This window comes from Oryza sativa, chromosome 3 (genome assembly GCF_034140825.1).
Source record: "Oryza sativa Japonica Group chromosome 3, ASM3414082v1".
In the NCBI taxonomy this organism is placed as follows: domain Eukaryota; kingdom Viridiplantae; phylum Streptophyta; class Magnoliopsida; order Poales; family Poaceae; genus Oryza; species Oryza sativa.
Window position 1 is genome coordinate 30,359,488 of NC_089037.1, and position 12,382 is coordinate 30,371,869.

Consider the following 12,382-nt stretch of genomic DNA (forward strand, 5'->3'; position numbering starts at 1 on the left):
CGGGCTCGGCACACGCCGGAGCTGACCTCCCACGAGCGCGGCGCGCTCCTCCCCGTGTGCGGGGGCCCTCTCACGCACGCACCACAAGTTAAATTTAGGACCGAATTACACGTACGTCAGGCGCGCTCAGGCATTCTGCCGGGCGTGTGGTGGCACGTGCCGCCGTAAGAACGGCACTTGTCCCCCGTTTACAACTGTACAAACCTTATCCACCTTGGAAAACGGCTCACGCAGCATCCTTTGTTTTTTCAACTTGCTTACACAGTTACTTGCACCCCCAATCTCACAGGCGAAAAATTCGCAAAGAATACTATGGGAAAAAGAAAACCAGCGATTCGGCAGCCTCCAGGAAGAGCCGAAAACGTTGCGCCGGCGCACCCAGTCTACTGGGGCCCCTTCCCACGGATTCGCAAAATTGCAAGTAGTGAGTACTCCGTCCGTCGCATTTTAAGTGTAATTATGAGTTTTTTACCTAACTTTAGTCATCCATCTTATTTAAAATTTTTTTATAATTCGTATTTTTGTTGTTATGAGATGATAAACATGAATAATATTTTATGCGTGACTTATGTTTTTAAATTTTTTTAAAATTTTTTTAAATAAGATAGACGATTAAAGTAGAACGCGAACTTATGACGATTAAAGTAACAGCGAGTAGTGAGTCAGTGACACCAACCACGCCCAATATTTGCAGATAGCCCACTGGTTTTCCCCCAAAACAGCCCGCACCCACCGTAATACGTTCGCTATTTTGTCACGGATTCGGCGCCTCCTCGCCTCGGCTGCATAAATAAATACCGCCGCGCGCGCCTAGCCAGCGTCGTCTCGCTCGCCGTTCGTCCGCAACAAACCAAACCAACAACACCGAAAACCACCTGCGATTCTGCCGCCGCACGGCCCCGAGGATCCGAAGCGAGAGAAAGCGATGGCCCCGACCGCATCGATGCTGTTCCTGAGCTACCACCAGCTGCACAGGCCCGCCTCTGCGGCGGAGGCGGCGCCGGCCAGCCGGAGGAAGGAGGCGGAGGAGGAGGGGAGTAATGGCGGCGCGGCCGGCGGTCGCGTCCGGGTCAGCCTGAGCAGCGCGCTGTCCCTCCTGGCACGGCGGAGGGAGGCGGCGCCGACGCCGACGCCGCAGGCCGCCGCGGCGAAGGAGGTGACCAGGCGTGGCGGTGGTGGTGGAGATGGCGTCGCCGGCGAGGGTGAGCCGGAGGAGGCGGCGTCGCTGGAGCGTAGGTTCGAGGAGGCGGTCCGGCTCAGCTGCTGGTCTTCTTGAACATCTAAATTAGCTCTTTGCGATAATTGCATATTATCCCACATGTACATAGGTAGTGCTACTGCTGCTAGTGCCAAGCACATGCACCTTTTTTTTTTCTTTTTTCTTTTGTTTGCTATGATATTGCCGCTCTGTTCCTGCATCTGCATGTTAGCTTGTACATGGATGTATAATCGATTTCCTTTTCTTCTTCTCATTCCTCTTCTTTTTTTTTTCGTTCATGTGCTATCTTGTTCTTCACAAGTGCTTGGATCTGTAAACTGTAATCCACAAGAGACGCTTGTACATGAGTTCGTCGACGATTTTACAGCCTTGGTGTTGGCTCCTCCTGTCCAATCCTCTGGCTTAAGAATCGCTCGAGCTAACGAACTCGTCCCTCGCCAAAAAAAACACACAGAGAGAGAGGCGAATACATTCAGGTAAATAGCGGCTAATGGGCTTCTTGTCACTGAAAGAGCAGTGCTTAGCCCACAAAGCATTCAGGTCCCAAATTAGGGCTCATTAGTATGGGCCAAAATTTAACTAAAATCCCACCCTATACACTGTACGGACCGGAATGTAGGCCCACGAATACGAGACCTTACTAAAACTGCGGCCCATAGTACGAGGGAACCGCAAACCGCAAGCCGCAAGGTCCTCGGCCTGGTCCGTCTCGTCGATTCCCAAGATTCTCCGCGACGGCGCGGCCGTGCCCTTCTCCTCCCCGGAGCTTCGAGTCGCTCAGCCTCTCGTCGGCTGCTCCCGCCGCTCGCCGCCTGCGCCGCCGCCAGCTCGCGCGGTCATCACCATGAAGGTGAGTCAAGGGGGGCGCCTCTTCTCCTCTGTCCTTTTGCCGTTTTGGTCGGGAGGGTGGGCTTCTCTCTGGCCTTGCCGACCATGTGCTCGACGTAATGCCTCGGTGGGTGACCTGTTGCAGATCGCGGTGGAGGGGTGCATGCACGGGGAGCTGGACAAGGTCTACGACACGCTGCGCGAGCTCGAGAAGGCCGAGGGCGTCAAGATCGACCTCCTCCTCTGCTGCGGCGACTTCCAGGTGAGCAGGCCGTGCGCTCTACGTTTTGCTGCGGTTCTTTTCCTTAATTGGGAGGTTTTGCGGAATTGATGCGATTCATGCGGGAAAAAGGTTCAGCGGTCTCGTGTGTATGTTGAAAATAGCATTTGGTGTCCCCGCAGCTGGTTGGAATTTGGGAGTAGTAGTTGTTTGTTTAGTTGGTGGTTTACTTCGACTGATAGGAGTGGCGAAGTAGTGTTAATTCTCTTGTAATCAAATAAAATGTCGATATTCATACTGCTACTCGGCTACTCCAATGCATATGAAGATAAGCTAAACCAAGTCTGTAAGATGAAGCACTTGTGTTTCCAATATTTACTATGAATAAGTACCAGAATGGCTATTAGCTAATCCCCGCTCATTTTCTGATCACGCTCTACCAATGTTCGGCAGTACTCTGCTACATGTTAACATACCTCACCTTTTGATGCAGGCTGTTAGGAACGAGAATGATTTACAGTGTCTTAATGTCAAACCAAGGTTTCGTGAAATGAAATCATTTTGGAAGTACTACTCGGGACAAGCTGTTGCCCCATACCCAACAATCTTCATAGGTGGAAACCACGAAGCATCCAATTATTTGTGGGAACTGTGAGTCTTCTTCATATATGCTTGATGGACCTCTTGCAATACAAAAATGTGGTTTCTCTTTGCTCTGGCCCTAGGGTATATTCCCATCCACTTGATGACACATAATTATAACTGGCATTGAAGAAATTGGTCGGTGTGTATTGTACGCTTTTCCATAGTGTATTTTATATTTTGGTTTTAAATTTCTAATTGGGATTATTCATGTCCAATGATCGCTAGGAATGGCATGAAGTTCATTGTTGAATGAAATTGTTTTGAAATTAAAACTTTCTTTTGGATGATGAAATCACTGTTTTGTTTAGAAATATATATATGAAGGGGATAAAGTATCCTCGTTATTGCCTTTATTGAGTTACACAATATATTTGACTGTCATTGTTCATACTATTGATGTGCCACCTCCATCTTAAATATATGACATTGTTGACTTTTAATAAGATGAATGGTCAAATTTCATGTCCAAAAGTCAACATCGTCATACATTTATAAATAGAGGGAGTATCATTGTTGCTAATTTTAAAAATGTAACTTTGCTACTTTTTTTGTGGTCAAACATCTAATAGGTATTATGGAGGATGGGCAGCACCCAACATCTACTTTTTGGGGTTCGCTGGTGTTGTTAAGTTTGGAAACATTCGAATTGGTGGACTATCAGGAATATATAAGCAACAACATTATCACTTAGGCAAGTTTATTCATATTTTCTTGGGATACCTTGTAATATTTTTCAACTTTTATATCTAGAACATATTGTTTAAAAAGTGGAAGCGTAATGAAAAAACGTCCTAAACTGCAAAAGTAAACACCAATAAACTCTGAATAGAGTATTTTAAACTTATTGCTTCTTATGCAGGACACTATGAGAGGCCCCCATACAATGAAAACACTATAAGGTCAGTGTACCATGTAAGGCATTATGATGTTCTCAAGTTAATGCATGTGAAGGAGCCTCTAGATATATTCATGTCACATGATTGGCCTCTGGGCATTACTGAGTACGGAAACTGGCAGAAGCTTATTCGGGAGAAAAGATTCTTTGAAGAAGAGGTAATACCATCGGTTACACAACATTTTTAAAGACTCTAGACATGGAAACAGTATTTTTCCATAGCTAAGATATAACTATGACAATGGTCACCAGCACCAACCGTATGAAAACGCTTCAAGAGAGTAATCTTTTTGAGCTACAATACTGAGTATTGTATTTTCAAATTAAACTAATGATATTAACAATGGCTTCATAGATCAATTGGAAAAAAAAAACAATGATTTCATAGGCTGGTCGGATCAACTTGGTCCACTGTTCATTCAAATAATGGTTCCACAGTTTCAAGACACTTCTTAATAGGCATGGTGCAATGAGATTACATTTGTTGATTCTATTCCAAGCCACCTCCTGTTCTGACACTGACTACAACTTCTGCTTTCTGTCTCTGACTTTCACTCTGCTCTCCGACTGACTTCCACCTTGCTCTCATTCTAGCCAGAGATCTGCTCCTGAGTCCTGAGTCCAATCTTCATGTTCGCTTTTCCCCTGGGCCTATAAAAACATCCCTATGGGGAAAGTCAATCCTCATTGTATGCTGACATGTTTAGCGGTAGCCTGACTATTATTGTGAGGCTGTTGGCTTATTATACTCCATGCATGTTTAACCCCACTTTTTACACAACATAAGTTTTATGCTTCCTTAGCACATAACTTTCAGGATTGTATGTGCATCAGTCTATTAGTGATTTTATTTATTATTTCAGGTCAACAAGAGAACACTAGGCAGCGAACCAGCAGCAAGACTACTGAATAAACTAAAACCACCATACTGGTTTTCAGCTCATCTTCATTGTAAGTTTCCAGCTGTTATCCAACATGGAGAGGGTGGGCCTACAACTAAGTTTCTTGCACTTGATAAATGTCTTCCTCGGCGGGGCTTTCTCCAGGTGCCCTTTATTACCTGATTCAGGATTATTTCTTATCCTTGTAATTAAATTTTGCATTTTGCTGTACACATTTGTTTCTGAGGGCTTGCCAATCCATTTTAGGTAATAGACATTCCATCCGGTCCAGGACCACATGAGATCCAGTATGATGAAGAATGGCTTGCAATAACACGGAAATTCAACAATGTTTTCTCCTTAACTCGGATGCCATTTACAATGCTGTCAGTGCTTAACTGCGTATAACGTCTTTGCTCGTTAGCATGCAAACAGAGTTCTGAAAATATTTTTTTTAAAAAAATAAATCCAGAGTTTTTCAATTGTCTTGTTTTACAGGGATGAACAGGTTGACACTCAAGATGACTTGCAATGGGTTAGGAACAAGTTAAATGCCAGAGGGGCTAAACCTATTGATTTTGTCCAGACTGCTGCATCTTATGATCCTTCTTGTCAAGCATCCAATCCCTCCATAACAGGTGAGCTTTGATATTCACATTCTAACTTCAGAAATATGCCACTTCTCTCAAAAGGAGTTTGTAGGTCAAATTGAGCATTACTCCATTAGTTTTGTGTTACATTGCAGTTCATTTCATTCATTCAGTTGCTTTTGTAGAGAACGTTGTAAACTACTAGAACAACAATTCCAACCATTTGCTAGCAGTCTATCTGATTACTCTTAAAAAAAGGGTTTTTACTTTCTTTTTTTTTTTTGCAAGGAAAACATGTTTTACTTAAACCTGACCCAACTTGGATTCACATTTCTTGTCGATCTTCTGAATGTGTTTTAAGCTGTTCTCCTGTGTTACACAGTTCATTGTAGGAATCCACAAACTGAGTCTTTTCTGCAGCTTCTAAATCTCCCGTATCTTCTGGACTCATCAAATTCTTATGGTATGTAATTTTTCTAATAAATGCTTATGGTTATACTTGACTATCATTTCTGCTTATATACAACTCTGGATTTGGTAAGCGTGGAGCCTAGAACTGGCAAAACTTTGGCTATGGTGTATGTACAATGGTTGGTTCAGCAGGGTTTAAGCTAGTTATGTTTTTATATGAATTATGAATATTTCTTTAAGCAGACAATCGATACTCTGACTTATCCTTACTCAAACATAATTGTTCTGTTATTGATTATACATTGGTTATACTTAGCGAAAAATATGATATATACCACCCAAATCTTTCTCATATATATGCTTAGTGGTAGTTCCTGAGCATTCAACCTTTTGTTGACAGGGGTTAGTAGAAATGAGTCAAGCTCCCAGACAGGACAAGCACTTGATAGTGACGACATAGAGCTCCCTGACGATGAAGATGATCCGGCGGACGATGATGACTGAAGAACTGAAAGCCTGAAAGTACATGGCATTAGCTCTGTAGGGAACGGAACGAGCTAGGGAAACTGACCTGTAGACAGTACAATTTACGCTGCTTACGTGTAGAAGAATTGAATGGGATGTGTAGACGAATGATCTTTCATTGTGTGTATTAACTTGATTTGCAGGCTAGGTGATGAATCCTTTTTTTTTTTTGAACCAGAAAACTCATTATTCATGATCCGAGGTATCTTCGGCAACCAAACGACGGGTACAAACTGGAATATCAACCAGTACTGGTTCAGACTGAACTGAGCAAACAGATCCAAGCTGAGCTAACACATGAGCTACTCTGTTACATTCTCTAGGCATATGGCTAACCTGAAAAACTGACAAATTTTGTCTCCAACAACTGTTTCAGTTCCAAGTGCCAAGCCGCCACAATTGGAGAGATCATAATTGGTAGAAATCACTGCTTGTTTTACCATTGCGCGTCAGTTTCCAGGTAAACTCTCCCAATAGGCCAATACCTAGCTGTACCGCCGCCTCAACTCCATACTCGCACGTTATGGGTTCAGCCTGAAAGGCACTAGAAACATGCCGGAGACATCCTCTGCCTACTTGTACAATGTCTCCTGGGAAACTCTCCCAATACCTAGCTATGCCCAATCCACCCGCTTTTGCTTGTGAAAATGCCCCATCACAGTTTAACTTCAAAGAATCATTCGTGTTGCTATCCATGGGGTCCCTTATGTTTTTGCACTGACAACACAAGTACATAACACACCTCACATCAACAACCACCACACATGCTGAGGCCTTACAGAGTTGCATAAATTATATATAAATATTATGCTACCTCATTCCAAAATACTCCCCCCATCCTAAAATAAACACAGTCATAAGTTTCTGTGTCCAATTTTAATCGTCCGTCTTATTTCATTTTTTTTAAAAAAAACTAAAAAACATAAGTCACGCATAAAATGCTATTCATGTTTTATAATCTAATAACAATAAAAATACTAATCATAAAAAAAATTAAATAAGACTGATGATCAAAATTGAACACGAAAACTCAGGGCTGCGTTTATTTTGGAACGGAGCTAATGTATAGCAACCTATCTCATCCTATCCATCTTAAAACCATGAATTTGAACATCCTATGTTGCTATACATTTTGGTACGAACTACGAAGGGAGCAGTATTTCAGAAATTCAGCTTTGTAGTAGGAGTTGGGGGAAAAAATTCCCTTGTTCTCGAGAAGATACTCCCTCCGTAAAAAAAAAAAAATCAATCCTATGAACAACCTGAACACACATCCAGGATTGTATATGACTTATGTCGGACAGTCAAAAGCCCAACTGTAATTAGTAAATGCATGGCCCATCGACTTGGCCCACTACACCACCACAGCGCCGTCACGGAGGAGAGGAGAGGAGAGGGAGACGGAGACGAGGGATTTTTTTTCTTTCCCAAGAAATTTCCAAAACCCCAAACCCTTGTTCCCTTCCCCGTCTCCGGTTGGCGCGGCGCGGGGCAATGGCGGCGGAGGACAACCCGGGGTACGCCCTGCGCGCGACGCTGGCGGGCCACCGCCGCGCCGTGTCCGCCGTCAAGTTCTCCCCCGACGGCCGCCTCCTCGCGTCGGCCTCCGCCGACAAGCTCCTCCGCGTCTGGAGCACCTCCGACCTCGCCAGCCCCGTCGCCGAGCTCGCGGGCCACGGCGAGGGCGTCTCCGACCTCGCCTTCTCCCCCGACGGCCGCCTCATCGCCTCCGCCTCCGACGACCGCACCGTCCGCATCTGGGACCTCGGCGACGGCGGCGGCGGCGGCGGCGGCGGCGAGCCCCGCCTCATGAAGACGCTCTCCGGCCACACCAACTACGCCTTCTGCCTCGCCTTCAGCCCCCACGGCAACATGCTCGCCTCGGGCTCCTTCGACGAGACCGTCCGCGTCTGGGAGGTCAGGTCCGGGAGGTGCCTCCGCGTGCTCCCTGCGCACTCCGAGCCCGTCACCTCCGTCGACTTCAACCGCGACGGCGCCATGATCGTCTCCGGGAGCTACGACGGCCTCTGCCGCATTTGGGACTCCGCCACCGGCCACTGCATCAAGACCCTCATCGACGACGAGAGCCCGCCGGTCTCCTTCGCCAAGTTCTCGCCCAATGGGAAGTTCGTGCTTGCCGCCACTCTTGATAGCAAGCTGGTGAGTTTCTTCAAAACTTCTCCCTCAACTTGCAGCAATGCAGCATATGTGGAAATTTGTATTTGCTAGTATGTGATTTTGTGAATGTATTTATTATGTGCTTCGTTAGAATGCGAAACTTAAAACTATTAGCTGTCCTAGGATTGCAATGCTAGAGCAATTATTTCATCGTAGATCGCAGCCAGTGCGGTACATGGTGCCAGAGTAGATTGACTGGAAACTAAGGGCTTAGTGTTGCCAGGTTGTCCAGTGAGGATGCTGCCAATGAAGGCATTATGGGGGTAATTATAGGATCTGTGTTTACTAGTTATGTCAGCTACCCTTGTTGGTGTCATGTCTGTATTGTTGGAGGTGAAGATGGTAATTCTCATCTTAATCTCCTTTTCTGTTGCAAGGCTTATGGAGTATGCTTAAATTTTAATTTTCGGAAATTAAGATTATATCCATTTGCAAGGTGGCCCAAGCTTAATTAGCAATTACAGGGACAATGTGTTCACATGTTGGAACTCTGGGGTTGATAGCGGTGTGCAATTGGCGAATTTTCAAAGTGAGTGTGCTGTAATTGAAGACCTTAGGTGTATTTATATGAATCATCGTTCACTATTTACACTGGGTGTACCTTTGTCGGTGCTGACTTGGTGGGGTTCAAGATGATACTTCTGATCTTATCAATGCTTTTCTGTCGAACCACTTATGCTTTCTGCTAATATCAGTCACATATTGATGCCCAACATTTAAACCCCTTTATGCTATGTCTAGCCTGGGAAATATATGATGCTTTTTGGGATCCCTTAGGTACCACCGAGGTTATCTGAACTTGAGACCATGTTGCCATGTTGAATCCCTACATCCTAGCTCTTGGAAAAAGTTGGTCATATGGAAATGAAATGTCCTTGTGAACTTGTAATGCTACAAGGACATCTCTCAAGAAGGAGACAGAAGGATTAACTCAATAGATTTAAGTATTTAACAGCCTCACTGCCACAACATGCACACATGATCTTGCAGTTGTGTAGATGCATGTTATCTCTATATAGTTACTATACTTGCCATGCTTTAGTAGACTAGTGTGTCGTTAGAGAAAATATGACTTTTCAGTAGTTTTTCAAACTGCAATGTTGTTAGTGTTGTGTGCAATCTTGAGGTAGTGCTAGTGAACCTGGAAACCTAGAAATCCACTTGCTTTCGCAACTAAACAATTTTGTGCTGGTTAAGGAAGCGCTAGATGGGTTTATCTTTAGGAATATAGTTTCGCTGGTTGTTTTCAGAGTAAGGTGAGAACTGGGGCATTAATGAGTAGCTTATTAAAGTTTTTCTGTGTTTGAAACAAGCAATTAATAAGAGGCCAAATGAAAATATTTAGTTAACTTGAGGGATCATAAAGCTCAGGAGGGGTATTTTTTATATATTGAATTATAAGTGTGTACAATAACTATATGGGTTTCCTCATGACGGATGACGTAGAGATTGGGTATTGAGCTCTTACCATGACGTTAGGATGGCCAAAATGCTTCAGTATGCAATAGACAAATTGTGATTATTTTATCTAATCAATATTTTGTTCTGTGCTGCAATATTGTAAAAGACAAGTATAAATGCTTGCTTGGTACATTCTCAAATTCTGACACTTATACAGGTACTTTGATAATATTAGCCATCTTACAGTTACGGTGAATTGGAATTATTGTTATTCTTATGTACCACTGTGTATCTATACTGAAACATGGTTGTTTCTTAAATACGATGTTCAACATCTTCCTGCATAATAAAAGAAAATATTTCATGTAGTTAATTTTTTTTCTGGTGCTTATTTATTTGGGAGCCTCCCTTGAAGATCAAGTCCCAGTGTTTGATCATGGTTGGAGCAATTTATCAGTTATCATACTGAACATATCCAATTATCTATGTCTTTAGTTCCCCGCTTGGTCCACTTGGTGTTTTAATTTGTTAAATGCTTTACAGTATATTAGGTCCTTCCAGCAATCCTATCAACCTCCATCAATGCTGGAGACAATTCTTGGTACCATTTCTCAAGAAATTGGAGTTGGCCTATCAGCAAGGGTACTACACCCAGCAGATCCTAAAAATAATATCTCCACATTGTTTTAAGAGGTTAAATTGTAGTGCCATTTAGCAAAGCACATTGCTCTTGGGCCTTGGCTGTGTACAATTATATCCTATGCGCTACCTAACTCAGCAGAGTCCTTTGTGTACAACTGAATATTATGTAGTGATTCTGTGACAACAATCCCAACCTCACCAAACCATTTTCTGTACAACTGAATGGATTTATGTAGTGCACTGATACTTTAAAGCTGCTGCCTGTTGGAGGTTTTTTTACTTGACATCAGTATTGAATTTTTGGTGTATGTTCAGGTGTCTACAGCCTACTTACGTGTACTTTGTGTCACAAGAGCAGTTCTCACATAATGTTTATTTATGCAGAGGCTCTGGAATTTCTCAGCTGGGAAATTTCTTAAGACATATACTGGCCATGTGAACACAAAATACTGCATTCCAGCAGCATTTTCAATCACCAATGGCAAGTATATTGTCAGTGGCTCGGAGGACAAGTGTGTCTACATATGGGATCTTCAGTCAAGAAAGATTTTGCAGAAATTGGAAGGTCATACTGACACAGTCATTGCAGTGTCATGCCACCCCAATGAAAACATGATTGCATCGGGAGGACTTGACGGCGATAAGACGGTGAAAGTATGGGTCCAAAAGGAGGAAGATCAGATGGAAGTCTAAGTGAGTTCTTATTGTCTCGACTGTCATGTAACCTGACTGATGATGGTTGGTAAGCTACTTAGCTTCCAGACTAATTATAGATTGGTGTGGTGGGGAATGTAATTGGATGCTGCTTTATCAGCTTTTCTCCTGGCTTCGTGGGTTGTGTTCTGGTGAACTCTTAATGAATTGGGATGGTTGTAACAAAGCCTGGACATAAAGAATTCTTAAACTTGATCTGCTCCCTTTTGTAGGTTATTTGCCTCTATGTGAAGTTACTATGCCTATGAAAATGCAAAATCAATTGTTCATAGGAGTATATGTTTTGGGGCTGTTGCCTGTTGGATACTTGGGCTTTGCTTTGCACTTTGAGTAGCCTTAGTTGGGCTTACATATGATATATGATGCTACCATTCTATTTGGCCTGCATGTTGACTAGCATGCACCGTAAGATTTACAGTTGTTTGACTAGCATTGGGAATTGGGCTGAACCATCTCTCTGAATAATGGAGCAGCTATTCCCTAAAAGAACTAAAAGAACAATGGGCCATCTGCTGGGAATCTGGGATTGGGCATACCTGAGCACTTTCTGTTAAACAGATGTATAATGTTTTCTAAATATATGAATTTACATTATTATCCTGCCTTTGGCTACTTGTTTGGTGAATAATCAGGTTTTTCCTCATTTTTCCTGGCAGGTTGAAGGACTTCCTTCTACATTGATCTTGCCATCTTACCATGCTCAGACATCAGTACATCACGTAGCCCTCAGACAAAGCAACACTTCGTCCACTTCATATAATGGTAGTAAAAAAGACATAAAAATATGCTGCCTTCCTATTACTAACTCGGTAAACTGTCTTGCCGTGTCTTCCTTTGCCAGCTTGCGGATTAGCAGTGTCATGAATTCAGATAAGCTGTGTATGGTTGTTCCTGAACACCAACAGTGCTGCTTTCTTTTCTGTGCCATTTCATTGGGCACCTAGGAATGAACGACTCGTCTCCATTATTTTTTGAGACATTGAAGCATGGATTGGCCTTATTATTGACAGCAACTGGGTAATGGTCCATAGGGGGTAAGGGAGGCATGGGGCCTTTCAGATAACTAGATAAGATGTGATCTGTCCATCTCCCTCTAGCAAAAGCTGTCCTTTCTGCCCCTTCAAAAAATATTTTCTGCTTTGCATCTAGACTTACACACTGGAAAGCTATTGGTCACCTTCAAATCTCTTTCATCCTGCCTTTGCATTGCCATCTTTCATTTGGTCCCTATTC

The 12,382-nt window shown here is 43.4% G+C and overlaps 3 protein-coding genes across 5 annotated transcripts; all 3 read left to right on the forward strand.

The window, feature by feature from the left end:
- Window positions 1-822: 822 nt before the first annotated feature.
- LOC4333962 (uncharacterized) lies at window positions 823-1,472 on the forward strand. Its single transcript, NM_001418598.1, has one exon. The coding sequence runs from the start codon at window positions 926-928 to the stop codon at window positions 1,274-1,276; it is 351 nt and encodes a 116-aa protein (NP_001405527.1). The 5' UTR covers window positions 823-925; the 3' UTR covers window positions 1,277-1,472.
- Window positions 1,473-1,904: 432 nt separating this feature from the next.
- Window positions 1,905-6,478, forward strand: LOC4333963 (lariat debranching enzyme-like). Its single transcript, NM_001418599.1, has 10 exons — window positions 1,905-2,069; window positions 2,193-2,309; window positions 2,761-2,918; window positions 3,482-3,603; window positions 3,772-3,965; window positions 4,671-4,853; window positions 4,956-5,074; window positions 5,187-5,326; window positions 5,661-5,741; window positions 6,090-6,478. Exons 1-10 carry the CDS (start codon window positions 2,064-2,066, stop codon window positions 6,191-6,193), a joined length of 1,224 nt encoding a protein of 407 aa, NP_001405528.1. The 5' UTR covers window positions 1,905-2,063; the 3' UTR covers window positions 6,194-6,478.
- Window positions 6,479-7,602: 1,124 nt separating this feature from the next.
- On the forward strand, window positions 7,603-12,136 carry LOC4333964 (COMPASS-like H3K4 histone methylase component WDR5A). 3 transcript variants are annotated; one of them, NM_001418601.1, is made up of 3 exons: window positions 7,603-8,374; window positions 10,820-11,128; window positions 11,806-12,115. In NM_001418601.1, the coding sequence occupies exons 1-2, from the start codon at window positions 7,709-7,711 to the stop codon at window positions 11,126-11,128; spliced, it is 975 nt and encodes a 324-aa protein (NP_001405530.1). In that variant the 5' UTR covers window positions 7,603-7,708; the 3' UTR covers window positions 11,806-12,115. The 3 variants fall into 3 exon arrangements, with proteins under 3 accessions (NP_001405530.1, NP_001405529.1, XP_015628458.1); XM_015772972.3 differs by having other exon boundaries at window positions 7,644-8,374; window positions 10,820-11,177; window positions 11,806-12,136; NM_001418600.1 differs by lacking the exon at window positions 11,806-12,115 and having other exon boundaries at window positions 10,820-11,396.
- The last annotated feature ends 246 nt before the right edge of the window (window positions 12,137-12,382 follow it).